This window comes from Leptopilina heterotoma, unplaced genomic scaffold (assembly GCF_015476425.1).
Source record: "Leptopilina heterotoma isolate Lh14 unplaced genomic scaffold, ASM1547642v1 Lhet_24, whole genome shotgun sequence".
In the NCBI taxonomy this organism is placed as follows: domain Eukaryota; kingdom Metazoa; phylum Arthropoda; class Insecta; order Hymenoptera; family Figitidae; genus Leptopilina; species Leptopilina heterotoma.
The window spans coordinates 4,009,068-4,026,791 of NW_025110956.1; the positions used below are offsets into that span (position 1 = coordinate 4,009,068).

Consider the following 17,724-nt stretch of genomic DNA (forward strand, 5'->3'; position numbering starts at 1 on the left):
GTTAACAAAAAATTAAGGAAATTTTCTCAGGGCCAATATGCGTCAGGAACACTTTGGCCAACTCAAATTTGCTTTGGCGAGACTACCTATTTTATCATACTTTGATCTAAGGAAGGGAACGCAGTTAATTGTTGATGCAAGCCCAGTAGCCTTTAGAGCTGTATTGTTACAGTTTGATGAAAAGCAAAATCCACAGGTTTTTGAAAGATTATACTTACACTTTACAGGAATAGAATGTGAATTAGAAACAGATCTCAAACCTCTGGAAGCAATTTATAAGTAGGTATACTTTAAAACCACATGCGCGAACCGATCTTTGGGTAGTAAATATTGAAGTTTTAGTGACTCCATTTCATATTTAAAGTAGTCTATAAAGCAAGAACATCAAATATTGCTGATTCTTTGTCCAGACAAACAAAATGAGCTCAATGATGCTCAATGAGAGCATTATCTCAGAGGTAACAAAAGCCAGCAAATTGGATAAAGAAATAACCCAAGTGGTAGAGAAAATTAACCAAAAATCTTGGGAATCATCTCATAAAAGCAGCTACTATGCATTCCACCTCGAACCTTCCACATTAGGACCAATGATAATAAGAGGCAACCAGCTAGTTATCCTTTCATCAGAAAATGTCAAAATTATCTCATGAACATCATCCAGACAAAACTGTAATGCACGGAAAATAATTAATAAATTGTCTGTGAATGCTAACAAAAGTTCGCTGGGCAATGTTAGTTGTCAGATCTAAAAAGTTTTCAGGTTAAACGAAAAATGTTACCGTGTAGGGCGAACAGCAACAAAGAGGCACCCCAGTCCGACTCCTATGTATTTTGAAGGAAAAATATGTCAGCTTAGTGGTTTGTGTTTTCATGTGCCAAAAAGTAACACGTGATGGCGCTGTTCTCAACACTCGCTCAAAATTCACTAAAGCAATAGAAAAATATCATAGAAACGAATAAATTATTTGTTTTTATAATGAAATCTTGTTGTTAGTGATGTTAAAAATACACGATAAGAAATAATATTGTATTTTTAACTCATAAAAGATGATAGAACAAGTGAATAATTAGTATGAAAATACATAAATGTGTTGTACAATAAACTGATGACTTTCGTTTAAATCGTTTAAATTATCAGATAAACTGATTTATAATAAAAGTTAAAGGAAAGTCATAGATAAATAGTATATTTAAAATAAAGAAAACAAATTTAGATAATATAAATAGCATTAACCCTCCGTCACACACATGAGAAAATATTCCGACCTTACACACGTTCAGAGGGAATCGCTCACCACATTGTAAAATAAGCAACATTACAACATAAACGAAGGAATCAACAAAAATTTAGTTTTAACACAAACTTACAAATATGTAGTAAATTATTCTAAATTATAAAATTAATCAAATTAATTTTCGGTCTCAAAAATAAAAATTAATTACACGAATGCACATCTTCAAAGAAATTCCACTCGACATGTAAAAATAATGTAACATTAACAAATAAGCAAAAAAATCATTAAACAATTTATTTTAATTATATTTATAATATAATTTTGTCATCAACCAACAGTGGAACAAAAAATGTTTTTAAAACTTGATTTTTTTATTAAACATAACCTGACTTTTTCGAGTTTTTTCTGGCTTTGAAGCTTCGTAATTAAATATTAATTATGTTTAAACTAAATGTTTTTTTAGAAATGTGTTGAGGAGTAAATTGTCGAAAGGTATAGAAACTGATTTTATTTTGCAATGAGGAAAACAAAAGTTATTTAAAAAATACTGAAACCGTAGAGGGAATCCCTCCCTAGGTGTGTGACGGAGGGTTAACTTTAATCCATTTTTTTATTTATTATTTGAGATGAAATTTTACTCAAGACAAAAACAAACATGAACGTATACAATGAATAAAAAATATAATATTAAATAAAAATTTAAAAGTTTTAAACTTTTTTTAAAATTTTTAAACTAAGGCAAGCTTTGCCGGCTACTTATTAAAAACATTTTCACTTTTTAAACAATATGCTCTTTTTACAACATTAAAATAGTTTTTAATGTTAATACTTTTTTTACTTTCACATTTTTTTATAAAATTTAGTTGAGATTTCTAACCGATTTCAACACAACAAATACAATAATGAATGAGGTAACGAATATTGCTGACGAGTAGTGAGTACTGCGCCATCTCGAGGAACTTTTTTGCACATTAAAGTGCAAACCACTAAGCTGACTACTTTCTGGGAAAGACGGACAGGGGTGAAAGAGGCTAAGAATAACACTGCAAAAAAAAGTATCTTAATTTAAGATGTTTTGGTATTCATTTCTAAGATGTTTTGGTAGACACTTTTTAGTTACTTGAAACATCTTAATTTAAGATGTTAAAAGTATCTTCGTACACATTTTCTGTGGTATTTTTGGGGAAAAAAGTTTTGAGGTTAACTATGGACTCTTATGGAAGACATCTTTATGTATCTTAGTTTTTAGTAACTTACACTTATGGCGCATCTTACGATTCTCAAGTAACTTAATATCGCTAAACATTATCTTATTGCAACACAAAAACATCTTAATTTAAGATACTTTAAAGAACTTACAAAAGTATCTTACTTTTCTAAGATGAAAGAAATATCTTCATTACTGCTAAAACGTATAAAGCATCTTAAATATCAGTAAGATGCTTTAGAAAACATCTTATTTTAAGATGTAAGATACCATTTTTCCATCTTACATCTTATTTTAAGATATCAAAAAAGACACCTATTTTTGCAGTGAACGACAGTAGCAATAAGCAGAAAGGAAAGGATAGAGAAGACCTCCCATAGGTGCTAAAAAGAATGATTCAAATCCAGGAGATATGGTAGTACTTAAAAACAGAGTTGTTGCAAACAAACTAACACCATGTTTTGACAAAGCAAAATATGAAATATTAAAAAAGGAAGGAAATGAACTTGTCATGTGTCACATGTTAAGAAACTGTTTAAATCTACGAAGAATAATCCAACGCAATCCTTACATCATCCAATAAACACTGGTTCACAGAAATCATCGTATTTTGAAGTAGATCAACAATGGTTGTGACAAGTCAAATAGACCAAAGATAGGACCACTGAAACTGATAAGAAAGGAGGGAATGCGGAGACCGGTAAATGACAGAAGTGGAGAGAGGGACGAGCTGAGATGCTGACAGTCGAAAGTGCTCGTGTTTAATATGATAACTGAACTCCAATAAGTGTTCGGAGTTCAGTTGCATTCGTGAAGCATTATTGTTATATTATCGATTTATATTAACTAATAAATATTTGTATTCATTTGAATCAATAAAGATATATTGGTTAAGAACATCAAGGTTGCACAGGTTTCTATAAAAACTCCCATAAGAATTTACATGGGATCCTTATGGGATTTCTTGTAGGAAGCTATATTGGATTTTCCAGTAGGGAATCAACTAAAATGAGTAATAATAAAATATTAAAGTCAATGATCACTCCGGATCTAGGTAATGAAAGAATTAAAAGCAATTCTTTATATTTTAACAGCACATCTATCTTCAATCGAAACATGTCAATTTTTAGAAATTATTTTAATTTCACAATTATGTTCAGAAAGAACGTCTTCGTTTTAATAAGAACGATTAGGCACTGTGTTCCACGCTTTTGACGCTTCTCTATTTTAATACCTGAATAATGAAATCATCATTTACATAAAATGATTTAAGATTCTAAATTTTTTTAATAGATAAATTACTGTGAGCACTAAATCAGCCATAAACAATTCATTACAATTTTTCTGCTTTAAAATTAATTTTAATAATTATATAAGAAATGTCTTTTGCTTAATTTTTTGAAATAATAAAATATTTTATTTCAGATGTGACAATATACGTGGGATTAAGGAAAAACAAAATGTAAAATATGTTGTACCAATGAACTTCATAACAATTTTTTAAAAACTATCTTAATAGGCACATTACCTTATGATTTAGTGATATGTGTCATAATGAAAAATATTTTTATTCTTCTCTTCTTATACGTTTCAATTTCATTTTCAAAAGAAATTAAAATTAAAATTAATCCACGTATTATTAATACAAGGTATGGTAAAGTTCAAGGATTAATTCAATCGTTTGAGTACAATAAATTTCTGAAACCCATCGATGTGTATCTTGGAATGCCATATGCTACACCGCCTACTGGTAATAATCGATTTTCACCAACTAGAGCACCTAGTCCTTGGGATGGAATTAGGTAAGCAACATAGTAGAGATTACAAATATTTGATATTGCCTCTTTTGAAATAAAAATATTTATTAATATTACCGTTAATTTTTAGATTATTTGATTCAGTAGGACCTGTGTGTCCTCAGAATTATCCAGATATTTCTAATGAACCAGAAATTTTAACACAAATGCCAAGAGGAAGGATAGAGTATTTAAAAAGACTTTTACCCTACTTACAGAATCAAAGTGAAGATTGTCTTTATCTAAACATATACGCTCCTACAATGGGTACGTTATGAAAATTGTAATTATCATTGTAATTAAAAAGATGATATGTAGTTGTTGTAATTTAAAACAATGATAAAAAATATCCTTAGGACATCCTTGAATATTTTAAAATATATGTTGCTATTAGGAAGGTGCCTTATTCAAAAGATAGTTAAAATTTCTTAACCTATGTTTAACACTATAATTATATGACTTGTCTCAAGTAGCACAAAATATATCGTCAATGTTGGGTCAACCCACACAGCATCGAAGTATTGGAGATATCTCTGGGATGGCATAAAAAGATCCTTTTTATTCTGCGGTTAGATATCCATAGGATGCTACATGGATATGTATGGACATTCCTGCGCTATCGTAGGGATATAAAAATAACCTAATGAAAAAAAGTATTTCTAGGACATCCCATAGATATTCTTAACATTCCGATACTATGATATACTATTAGGTGATAGCATAGGCATGAATATTTCCCAAACATCAAATAACCGAAGTGTCACTTAAGACAGTAGTCTCCTTTAGAAGCCAAAAAAAGCGTTTTTCAGCAATTTTTTGAAAGGGAAGGAAATGATTGCGGTATACAAAATTTTTAGGTGATATTCTACTGTATTTCAACTTAAAAAACAATTTTTATTATTCAAAAATATTGAAATTCTTCTAAGTTACAACGATTTTTCTGGAGCGCCTGCAGTCTGCACTTGCAAATCGGTGCCGGTGATGGAGGTCGTGCGATGCATCTAAAACAGTCAAACCATTTTTTTTTCAAATTTTTATAAGTTTCTTTTCTATTTGAACTAGAAAATAACGAAGAAGTTATAAAATTCCAAATTTTTTCAAAGTTTGAAAAAAAATTACTTTTTAAAAAAAAAATTCGGGGCGCATGTTTATTCCCCAAAATTCAATTTCATAATATTCAAAACATCGAAATTCTTATTATCGAAACGTCAATTCACATAATTTTTATATTTCGAAAGGCTTCGTCCATAAATTACGTCACACTTTTTAGGGGGGGAGGGGGTCTATGAAAATGTGACTAATTGTGACAAAGGGGGGGTGGGGATCTTTTATTTTGTTATGTCACACTTTGTACTCTATTTATTATAATGAGAAAATTTTAATAAATAAAAATATCAAACATATTTCTTGTTTTTAAAATATTAAAAAATGTACTAATCATATAAGTAACTTTATTGGGTGTACTTCCGAAAAAGGGGGACCTCTGATTTTAATAAAACTTGGTATACCAACGTATTTTGATGCGCTGATTACGAAAATGATAATGAAAATTGGCGCAAATTTGATGTTAAAAAAAAAACCATAAAAAACCATAAAATTGTGTTTTTCTTGCGTATAATTCGTAAAAAACGAAAGATATATTTCCGAAAAGCGCATACTTACCTCCGATATTAATAAAAGTTGGTATACTTACGTAATTTTGTGCCCTGATTATGAAAATCATAGTGAAAATTGGTGACTAGATCATCTTCATGGTAAAAACCATAAAAAACACCATATAATTATGGTTTTTTACGTTTAACTCGTTGGATTGGATTAATCATAATTTTTTGTGTTTGAAAATATTTGTAAATTTTTCTCTGCTTTTATATTCTGAAAAATCCAAGGTGAATGCCTCCTTTCTCCTCGAAATAAAAGCAGAAAAAAAATTTACAAATATTTTTAAACACAAAAAATTATGGAGGAGGAAGGAGTTATCCACCTTGGGTTTTTCAGAATTAAATAGAAAACAAAAAATATCACAATTATCTCTGCAATCAATGAAATTTTGATAAAAAAAAAAAATTTCCAACTGAAGGTGAATGACTCCTTCTTCCTCCATATAAAACAAAAAAAAATTTACAAATATTTTTAAACACAAAAAAATATGATTAATCCAATCCAACGAATTATACGCAAAAAACCACAATTTTATGGTTTTTTTAATAGTTTTCACCATGAACATCAAATTTACGCCAATTTTCATTATCATTTTCGTAATCAACGCATCAAAATACGTTGGTATACCAATTTTTATTGAAATCGGAGGTCCCCCTTATTCATTTTGGAAAAATTTATTAAAGGGGGATTTACGAATTATGACGTAATTTAGAGGGAGGGGGTTCCTTCAGATGTTACGCAGTGTGACAAAGGGGGGGGGATCAAAAATGGGCTAAAAACGTGTGACGTAATTTATGGACGAAGCCTTAAGGGGGGGGGGGTAGGGTCAAACAACTTTCAAAAAATCGTTTATTTTTATTTTTTTATAGTAGAACATCTCAGAAATGTCCCTTGAAATTTTGAAGTCATTTGGAGCAAAATTGCCAAAGTTATGGAGCTTTTACCCCTTGATTGTCTCCGTACCTGAATTGACAAAAGTTATAAATAAACAATAAAAAGTGATAAAAAAAATTTTGTTTTTACATTTTTCGGAAGCTATTAAGATTTTGTTCAGGGACACAAAATAAAAATTAAATTGATGCAAAACTCTAGTAGATATTACAATATTAACATCGTTTGAGCAGGTGAATATTTTGTCCAGCGAATACTTTTATACGCGTTTTTCTCAAAACGACCATTTTCAAAGTCGGTGAACATCATAACTCAAAAACTACTGCACCAATCTTCACAAAACTTGGCATACTTTTTTAACACATAAAATACCCGACCCCAACGTTTTTCTTTTGTTTATTTATTTATTTTTTTCCAAGATATAGCAACAAAATGGCGGATTTTTTGAGTGAAAATAGCGTTTTTTGCTTCCTTTAGTCGCAAAAAATACAAAATTCAAAAATTTTCAAAAAGGAAAACGTTGGGGTCGGGCAAAATTATTCTTCTAAGCAAATTCACTTTAGTTTTTGAATTTCGTTAATGTGTTAATTAATTATGATGTTCACCGCAAATCATGTTTTTCAGAAAGTGTTTTGGAAAATGCTCCGTCAGCAGCATAATTCTTAATATTTTTAAACAAAAATTTTACAAAATCTTCTTCAAATACTAACTAATAACATGCAAAAAAATTTAACATATAAACTTTTACCATTTCTTCAATAAAAATTCACAAAAAAGATGCTTTTTTCAGCCGTTAGACCCTACCCCCCCGCTTAATACTTCTAACCAACAAACATTAGTCAGAATAAAAATTATGTTAAAAAACAATTCGATTATTTAAAAATTAGAATCAATGATTATTCGACAAAATGAAAATTATGTTGAATGGTATTTCGAAATATGAAAATTATGTGAATTGACGTTTCGATAATAAGAATTTCGATGTTTTGAATATTATGAAATTGAATTTTGGGGAATAATCATGCGCCCCAAAAAATTCACTTTAAGTTGCAAAAGAAGTAATTTAAATAATACTTTTGTCCAACTATTTTAGTTCAAATAGAAGATAATTTAATACTGAAGCTAGATCACATTGATTTTTGTCGATTGGTAGAGGTGTGCAAAAAGCTCGAAGCTCAAAACTCGATCGGGTATTTTCGAGCTTTTCATTTTTCGAGCCGAGCCGAATCGAGCCCGAGCCGGGCTCGATGTATCGGGTACCCGAAATTTTCGAGTACCCGAAACTTTCGGGTACCCGAATTCACTCGGGTACTCGAATATTTCGGGTACTCGAGTGAATTCGGGTACTCGAAATTTTCGAAAACTCGATTTGATTCGAGTTTTTGAGAAAATCCAAAACTTCCTACATTAATTTTTAATTAAATTAAAAAAAAAAATTTTCTTTTTAAATTTAAAAGCTTGAATCAAATTGAGTAGGTTCTCAAAAATTTCGAGTACCCGAATTCACTCGAATACCCGAAATATTCGAGTACCCGAGTAAAATCGGGTACCCGAATGTTTCGGGTACTCGAAAATTTCGGGTACCCGATACATCGAGCCCGACTCGGGCTCGACCCGGCTCGGCTCGAAAAAATTGCGGCCCGGCTCGGCTCGGCTATTCGAGCTTTTTGCACACCTTTATCGATTGGACAAATATTCTTTCTTATCCCACATGCACAAAAATGGCGCTTTCTGATAGCAGACGACAGGGAGGAAAGTCATTCACTTGTTCGACTTGTATGAAAATGGCGGCTATTTTCATACAAGTCAAACAAGTGAATGACTTTCCTCCCTGTCGTCTGCTATCTGAAATCGCTACTTTTGTGCATTAGGAATAAAAAATATCGTAAGTAACACGAGAATATAGGCACAAAAATCACCGTAAAGAAATGGCTGCCTTAATTTATCCTCTTGTCGTTTAATATACTATTTGCTATCGCCGGCACCGTTTTCTATGACGTGTGAAAATGAAAATTCGAGAAAACGCGCTTTAAAGTTTTCGGTCCAAAAAGATATGTTTTTGGATACTTACACTAATTAAATGTTAATCAGCTATTCCTGGGCCATACAGCAATTCTTCCTCTTCTTCGAAGAACTCATTTTGGCGGAGGTTTTCTGATAGTCGAGCTGCGTGAACCTCCTTGCTCGAAAACCTCGAAAATGATGCGCGCCGGTTTTCCCACGTTATGCGCTCAGCATCGATGTTGTCTGCAAAATTCTTGCATTGCTGCCCGATGACAATATCGAGGAGCTGCATAGTGGAAAGCACAGATGCATAGTTTTGGCGTTAGGCGCCACACAAACGAATTGAACGCTTCGTTCGAATTTTGAGTGTATGTATACACCTTTTCAGGTGTATACAAGGTTAGGTAAAGAATAGAACGCTCTAAAATTTTAAAGACATATTCTTCGATAGTTTTGGAATAGATTTAAGACAAAAAAAGTTGATTTTTAAGCCTATAAAGGAGACTACTGCCTTAACCATAGTGCATATTACATTTTGTAAATACAAAACTCCCATGAGACAAGTTTCAAGCAAATTAGATGATTTTTGTAAAAATTCCCTGGTGGAAAAGATTTTATAAAGTGTGAACTAATACGTTAATGCAACGATCTTAATCCAGGACTCCCAAACAACTTAAATGGAAAAAGGTTATTAATTTTGTTAAAAATTGTTGAAGTTGTTTAACTTTTCTTAAAATTGAATCCTTTTTTGACAGTATTTAAGGCTATGTAAAAAACTACATATAGTTTAAGTGACAAAAGTTGCACCGTATCTTATAGTCCTACATTTAAGCTAAATTTTAAGCGCAAGGATGTTAAAATGCAAAAAAATTACGCCGGGGAAACAATTTCGTGCGCTTTTTTGCTATTTTCTCCCACTGTGAGGCAGATTCAACTTCTACCACATTTTCTGTAAAATTCGCTTTTTCAAGTTATGGTGCCTTTTGAATCTGGAATGTCACATATTTAGAAATAATAAAATAATTATAATGTGCACAGAAATAATTCTCCTTTATTATTATTCCAGGTACAATTGATAGTGGTAAAAGATTTCCAGTAGTATTATATATTCATGGAGAAAGTTATGAATGGGGTAGTGGCAGCCTATACGATGGTAGCGTTTTGGCAAGTTATATGGATCAAGTGATTGTGACAATCAATTATCGATTAGGAGTTCTAGGCTTTTTGAATACTAATGTTTCTCCACAAACACGAGCTAGAGTAGCTAACTACGGTCTAATGGATCAAATTGCAGCCCTTCATTGGATTCAGCAGAATATATTTTTATTTGGCGGTGACCCAGGTAATGTTACATTAATGGGACAAGGAACTGGTGCAGCCTGTGTTAACTTTCTCGCCATCAGTCCTACAGTTATGAATGGTAATGTTGCTCTAAATATTTATATGAACTCAAATAGCACAAAATATATAAACAATATTATGATATATTATTGAAAAATATTATTCAGGGTTTGACATATTTTGGCTTTTTTGGCGGTTCATAAATTATGTCCCATGCAGTAAAGGCATACAGTCAGGTCATGGTTATATGGCTGTTTTCGGCGTTCACCCGGTGTTAACAAAAAAACACTTACTTTTTTTATGAGTTATCGGAATGGTTTCCGATGTATTTTTGGAGGCTGATCACAATCCTGACTTCCAACATTGCCCATCACGTCAGGATTTTTAGAAAAGTAGAGGTAAAGACCCCAAAAACGCTTTCTTGAGGACTTTCAACATTTTTTTTCTCTTTAACCTGACGTGTTAGATACTTCCACAAGGTCTTAAATTAAAGCTTTTGATGTGCACTACAAGACCCATATCCATAAAATACAAAAAAAATTCAAAAAATGGTGTTGAAGACACCAAAAATGTGTGTTTTTGGATTACTTTAATAAGCTTCTTGCAATTGCTTGGATTCGCTTGAAAATAGTTACTCGGGGATTTTGGGGTCGCTGATTATACGAATCCTATATAAGTTTTTAAAAATTTAAAATAGCGAAACCAAGATGGCAGATGTAAAAATTAAGAATCGCTTGAATTCGCTTAAAAATTGTTACTCCAGGGTTTTTGGGGTCGCTGATTACGAATCTCTAACACGTCAGGTTAAAGAGAAAAAAATGTTGAAAGTCCTCAAAAAAGCATTTTTGGGGTCTTTACCCCCACTTTTCTCAAAATTCTGACGTGATGGGCAATTTTGGAAGCCGGGATCGTAATCAGCGTCCAAAAATACATCGGAAACCATTCTGATATCTCATAAAAAAGTAAGTCTTTTTTTGTTGACCTGTGTAATTATTAAATTGGGGTTAACACCGGGTAAACGCTGAAAGCAGCGTAAGTAAACTTACTGTAAATTTATTGTAAGGTGATAATGTAATGCAATACAATAAAGTGTGAATAAATTAAAAAATTATAACCATAAAATGAGGCGTTTTGATAAACAATCGACTAATTCAATGCATTTGTCCAAAAAATGGTTCGGCCAGTGTTTCACAACAAATTTTTTTCCAGCTCAGTAAAAAATTTACCAGATTTCATAAAAAGGAAAAATGTCATTGTGGATTTAAATTTACCAATGTGGTACGCATTACAAAAAGAAGAGACTATAATGTGACCCATCAAATCAAGAACATACAATGCCTTCAACACTCCCGTGGCTGAAAGGAAGCATTTAAGTTTGTTACACTGAAAGAATTTTGGGGAGGCTGCTGACTTTTTATGTCCGAAATTAGTGCCCCTTGCTCAGGCCTCGCAGCTCACCTCAAAAAAGCGAGCATCTACTCCCGAAAGGTGAGCTGCTGCCCCTGAGGAGTTGCTGCTTACCTTTCGAGACTAGATTCTCGCCTTTTTGAGGTTAACTGCGAGCTTGAGGCAGCGAGCTCTAGCAGCACTCATGTAAAGCCTGCAGCCTGCCCAAAATTCTTTCAGTGTAGGTGTTTATAAGTATCTAGTACGATTTATCTTGTTGAAATGCTGCTTCGGACCACTTTATTCTTTATCCTATCCACTAAACATAAAACGTGGTAAGAAGAAGCGATTCAACAATGAGAATTAGACTATACACTTATCAGTATCTGTACAACTTAAACAAAGTCTGGCAGCAGGCAGTCAGAGATTTCGAAACTTTAGGCACTGATTCCGGCGGAATTTATTCAAATAATAAATTTTCTAATTTTTTCTCGTTTTATGGAAAAATTCGACGATCTCCAAGAATTCTATTAAGACAAGAGAACTGCGATATGCTATCTTCCCAGATATCAAAAGTGAGCGTATGTTTACGGACAGCACGGAACCCCATAATCCGATCAAATTTTAATATTTCTGATCACTATATTAGAACCGACATTTTAATTTTTTTTAAACTGACCTTAAATTCGTAATTAGCGACCCCAAAAAAACCCGAGTAACAAGTTATAACGGAGTCAGATCAAAATTAAAATTTTTATGGTCGCCATATTTAAACCGTCATTCTGATTTTATGAAAACTTACATTTGATTCGTAGTGAGAGACCACGGAAACCCCAGAGTAACAAATTTTAAGCGATTTTAATGAGTTTTTAAAAATGTTTAATTTTACACTCTCTCCCACAAAAACAACGTGTCTTTTTTCCCATAGTTTTTTTAGATTTTCGGTGTTTTATTACAGTCGATGAGTATTACTTGGGTACTTTTCAGAGCCGTATTATCCAGTAGGCTATATTAGGATGCATACTAAGGGCGCCACGCCAAATGGTGAAATAATAACAGTAAAACGACATAAAGAGGAAATGTAAATGTAGATTCACTTATTAAAAAAATTTTCTTAATTAAACCCGAGGAATCGCATATAAGAACTCATCAATGTTATTGCTAATCATGAATTAAATTCATACCATGGTATACATTTAACGTTGCACTGTTGTAGCTTTACTTGTAAATCTTACTTGGTGCGAGCAAATGAACACACATAAGTGTCATATTTAAAACATATCACTGTGGTGGTACCCTATTAAAAACACCCACATGGGATCCTACATAGGATCTTACGTGGGTTCTTATACAAAAACCTGTATAAAATCCCAGGTCCAACGTAAGAATCCACATGGGATCCCATGTTAAAGCACATGTATATTTGGGACACGATTTAGAGTAGGAATTCATGTGGGAATTTAAGTTTGTGTGTCTACATAAAAATCTACATGGGTTCCTATGTGAGAACACATATAGGATTCCATAAAGGATTTCATATGGGTTTTCATGTTACGTATATAAGATTTAACATAGGATTTCACAAAAGATTTGATATCTTATTACATTAGGGATCCATTGTGAGAATTTTCAAAGCTTTTAAAATTATTTAATTAAAAATTAAATAATAATTTGCATTTCAAATCATCAGTAAGAAAAAAAATTCGATAATTTGAAACACTTCTTCTGAGCTTCTTCTTCTGAATCCCACGTAAGATCCCATATATGGTTTCATATGCGGGAAATAACATGGGATCTTACGTGGGATTTTACACAGGAATGGAAATTATATGAATTCCCAGGTGAGATCGTATATTATTTCCAATATAATTTTCCACATGGGATCTTACATAGGATCTCACGTGGTTTTTTTTATTAATGGTACAGAGTACCACAGTTTATATACTTTCACCGCCAGGTGGCGAGTGCGACTTCTCCCCCTGTTAACATGATTTTTGAACACTATATAACTGAGAGTTTACAGCTCAGAAGAAGTGTTTCAAATTATCGAATTTTTTTTCTTACTGATGATTTGAAATGCAAATTATTATTTAATTTTTAATTAAATAATTTTAAAAGCTTTGAAAATTCTCACAATGGATCCCTAATGTAATAAGATATCAAATCTTTTGTGAAATCCTATGTTAAATCTTATATACGTAACATGAAAACCCATATGAAATCCTTTATGGAATCCTTTATGGAATCCTATATGTGTTCTCACATAGGAACCCATGTAGATTTTTATGTAGACACACAAACTTAAATTCCCACATGAATTCCTACTCTAAATCGTGTCCCAAATATACATGTGCTTTAACATGGGATCCCATGTGGATTCTTACGTGGGACCTGGGATTTTATACAGGTTTTTGTATAAGAACCCACGTAAGATCCTATGTAGGATCCCATGTGGGTGTTTTCAATAGGGTATATCCTAATGTTAATATAATATTTAGACCCATAAAAACTTAAAACTGCGGGGAAGGTAAACATACGAGAAATAATATAAATATCATTCATTTACAGGACTTTTTAAAAGAGCTATACTTTTGTCTGGAAGTGCTCTATCATCTTGGTCATTAGTAGAAGATCCTGTGACCTATGCTGTAAAGTTAGCAACGTCCATTAACTGCTCAATTCCAGATGATCTGTTAAAAGATAATGAACTTATAGTAGATTGTCTTAGAGAAAAAAATCTCCAAGAATTACTTAATGTACAAGTAGAAGCACCAACATTTTTAAGTGCCTTTGGACCAAGCGTTGATGGAGTTGTAATTAAAACAGACTTTCAGAAAGACCTATTATCTTACTTGGATACAGAATTCCAAACATTTGGGTAGGTATTTATTGTAATAGTTAACAACAACATCCTAATAAAATCGTTTAGGAACATCTATTTCAGAGATGATGTGATCCTTGAATTAACAATCATAGAAGAGAAAAAACAAAAAAAAAACTTCCTAATTAAAGTATCAAACCCAAAAAAGACCCCCTACGACAACAAAAAATTTTAAAAAGGCCTTATGTATAGTTTACGATTTACGTCTTACGATTTTCAATGTTCTTCCTAATGGTGTACACCAGTGAGAATTAAGAGGTCTAATCGAAGTATAAGGGCTGGTTCCAGCACAACTGTATTAGCCAGAGTTTAAATCGATGAACTTTGTCTAATTACAGTACTGAACCAAGTTCACCGACCTAAACTCCGGTTAAAACAAGTTGTGGAACCGGCTCTTAGATGTCATTTAGGCATCGATTAGACATCTACTTAGCATCCAATATGTCTAATAGATCACTAATTTTTCTTAAGTGTAAAGCCTAATTCTGCGCATAAATCTATCATAAATATTTATTCAAATCATCTGAAAATAATATTGAAAAAAATTAGAATCATCACAGTTTTTATTGATTTATAATAAATGATGTTTCCTGAAAATGGTGTTATTTTAAAATCAGTGATGTCAGTGGAACTGACAACTGATTATATGATAGCTCTTTTTTGTTTTTAAGTAATAATACAATATTGTTATTAATAAATAAAGTATAGAAGTAACTCCTATATTTAATAAAGTAATATATTAGATTTGCCTTCCTAAATAAAAAAGCCTAGAACTGACAGTGGTTTTAATATTGTTTTGCACGAAGCTTTACAACCTAAACTCAAATTATAGTTATAGACTTTTTACTTTGTACGGCAGAGATATTCATACATTTTTTAAAACAATTGTATAATTGAAAATTCTTTCTAATGCAGTCAATTTCACAAAAAGTCTGAACATGGAACCCCAATTACGAGTAATAACAAATATGATTTGCTCTTTGGCGTTACGACAAATGAAGCACTTTGGAAATTTGCTGATAAAGACATTCAACAAGGATTTGAAGGAGACAGAAGGGATCGAATTATTAGAACTTACGTGAGGAATTCCTATTCTTATCATCTGACTGAAATTTTTTATACGGTGAGAAATTAATTACTTATATTTTGAAGCAGAATCATTATGTCACTCCAAAAAAACTTGAGTTATATATGGTGGATTCCAAACCAGTTCAAAATATTATTAAAAATTTAAACGCGTAGATAGAATGAGATAGAATAGGACACAATGATATATCTATCCTCTTTTAACCCATTTGTTGCTTTAGGCATTTGTTTTTGATTATCAACAATATAGAGGTGTTCAAAATTCGATTCGAACTAGTCAATTCGAAAATCGGCGTTTCGAATTTCGAATTGCAAAACTCGACTCGTTATACTTTCGATTCGAATCTGCCAATTCGAAGTTTCGAATTGGAATTTTCGACTTTCGAATTGCACAACATACTGCACACACATCATAGCACATTACATAGCAATTCGAAATTCTAACTTCGATTTTCGAATTGGCCGACTTGATTCGAAAATCGAGTCAAGTCGAAACTTCGAATTGGCCGATTCGAATCGAAAGTTAACCTAGTCGAGTCGTGCAAATCGAAATTTCGAATTCGCCGATTCGAATCGAAAGTAGACCGAGTCGAGTTGTGCAATTCGAAACGCCGATTTTCGAATTGATTAGTTCGAATCGAATGATATCGAATTATCATCTCTCCGATTGGAATTTTTTCTTGTCGAGTCGATTAATGTTCGGTTCGACTCGATTAAATGCACACCTCTACAATAATACCGTTAGTCATTTGTTTAACTATAAAATTTTTTTCAATTTAAAAGAAATAAAAACTTTTAGGTAAATGTCCCTATTTGTGGACTACTTAATTTTCTACTACATTTAAAAGTGAAAAATGCCCTTTTATGTTTTTTTATAAAAATCTTCTTTTACGATAAGAAGATATATTAATTTTTAAAGCAAATTGTTCTATTGTCAATGTATAGGGCGTTTCATATGAAAACGACATATGATGTCTTAGATTTTTCTCATATTATGAGAATTGAGAGTGATTAGGGTCCTAATGAAGTATACTAAGTAACAATAAAAAATTATTTTTATTTTTCTAGATATTTGCATTAAAAAATTTTTGGAAAACTTTTTTATTTTGGAAATAACTTTTTGTTGCTTTGAGATACAAAAAATTGTTCTGAACATTTTTTGTGCTCAAAATATTAAACTTTTAGAGAAAAATTACTAAAATTAAAAATGATGAATTTTAGGTTCATTTGTTTAAACAATAAAATTTGTTTTTAATATTTAAACCCTTTCTCCTTGTTTCTCAGGTCTGAAAAAATTATGAACATTGTTGATAATAATATAATAAAACTTTCCTGAAATTTTTAGCTTGCCGTTATTTTTTGTTTTTGAGAAAACAATTCCTAAAGATTACAATGCAAGCGCTCCGCCCAGCGGGGGGCTGTCCGCCAGGTGTGAAGAGGCGCCAATATAGAAGTTATTATTGAATAAGGAAAAAAATGTTAATTTGCACATTTAATATATTTGAAATATTTACTAATTTAACAAAAAACGGTATGCTGCCCCCGAAAATTCCAGAAGACCAACGAGTGATTTTATTTTAAATTCAAAAAATTTTTTATGTCGTTAGCAGAGGAACAACAATAATAAAATTTAAACATTGTAGTAAAGAAGAACACAAAAAATTGAACATAATTTAGTTGATCGATTCCAATAGGATCGTTTATGCATGGAGAAACATGAAATATACAATTAGGATTATAGAAAAAGAAGATCATACTAAATATTATCTGATTAATACTCATTATAATGTATTATCAACCTTTCAATGTTTACAATTGTTAATTGTAACCATTTTTTCATTCCTAATTAAAAAATGTTTTATTTTAATTATTACAGAGATTATTATATATTTAACCTTTTTTAAAAGTGTTTTTATTTTTTGTAAAATATTAATTTTGTGTCGAATAAGAATAATAATTTTTTACATTATTAGGTTAGTACTGATTTGTAAAAATTAAATTTTTTAAAAATAACTTCAAGAAAAACAATTATATTGAAACCAGTTATACTGTTAAATAAAATCAGTTCGAAGCATCCTTTCATTTCCTGTTCTTTTTTATTCCTTTAATATTTAGAAATGTAAATAAATTACAGTTAAAAATTACATGAAATTATTTAACGTTTTTGAAAGTAATGAGATGATTGTACCTTACAGGGGAGGGAAAGGCAGGGGTCTTCTTTTTTCGAACATTTAAATA

At 31.5% G+C, this 17,724-nt stretch overlaps 1 protein-coding gene across 1 annotated transcript in view; it reads left to right on the top strand.

The window, feature by feature from the left end:
- Positions 1 to 17,724, top strand: part of LOC122502936 (neuroligin-4, X-linked) — a 60,629-nt gene that overhangs the window by 24,212 nt on the left and 18,693 nt on the right. The window contains exons 3-7 of the mRNA XM_043613288.1: positions 3,868 to 4,244; positions 4,330 to 4,505; positions 9,859 to 10,212; positions 14,088 to 14,397; positions 15,316 to 15,523. Coding sequence (XP_043469223.1) covers positions 3,997 to 4,244; positions 4,330 to 4,505; positions 9,859 to 10,212; positions 14,088 to 14,397; positions 15,316 to 15,523 — 1,296 coding nt within the window. The 5' untranslated portion in view covers positions 3,868 to 3,996. The remainder of the gene's footprint in view (positions 1 to 3,867; positions 4,245 to 4,329; positions 4,506 to 9,858; positions 10,213 to 14,087; positions 14,398 to 15,315; positions 15,524 to 17,724) is intronic.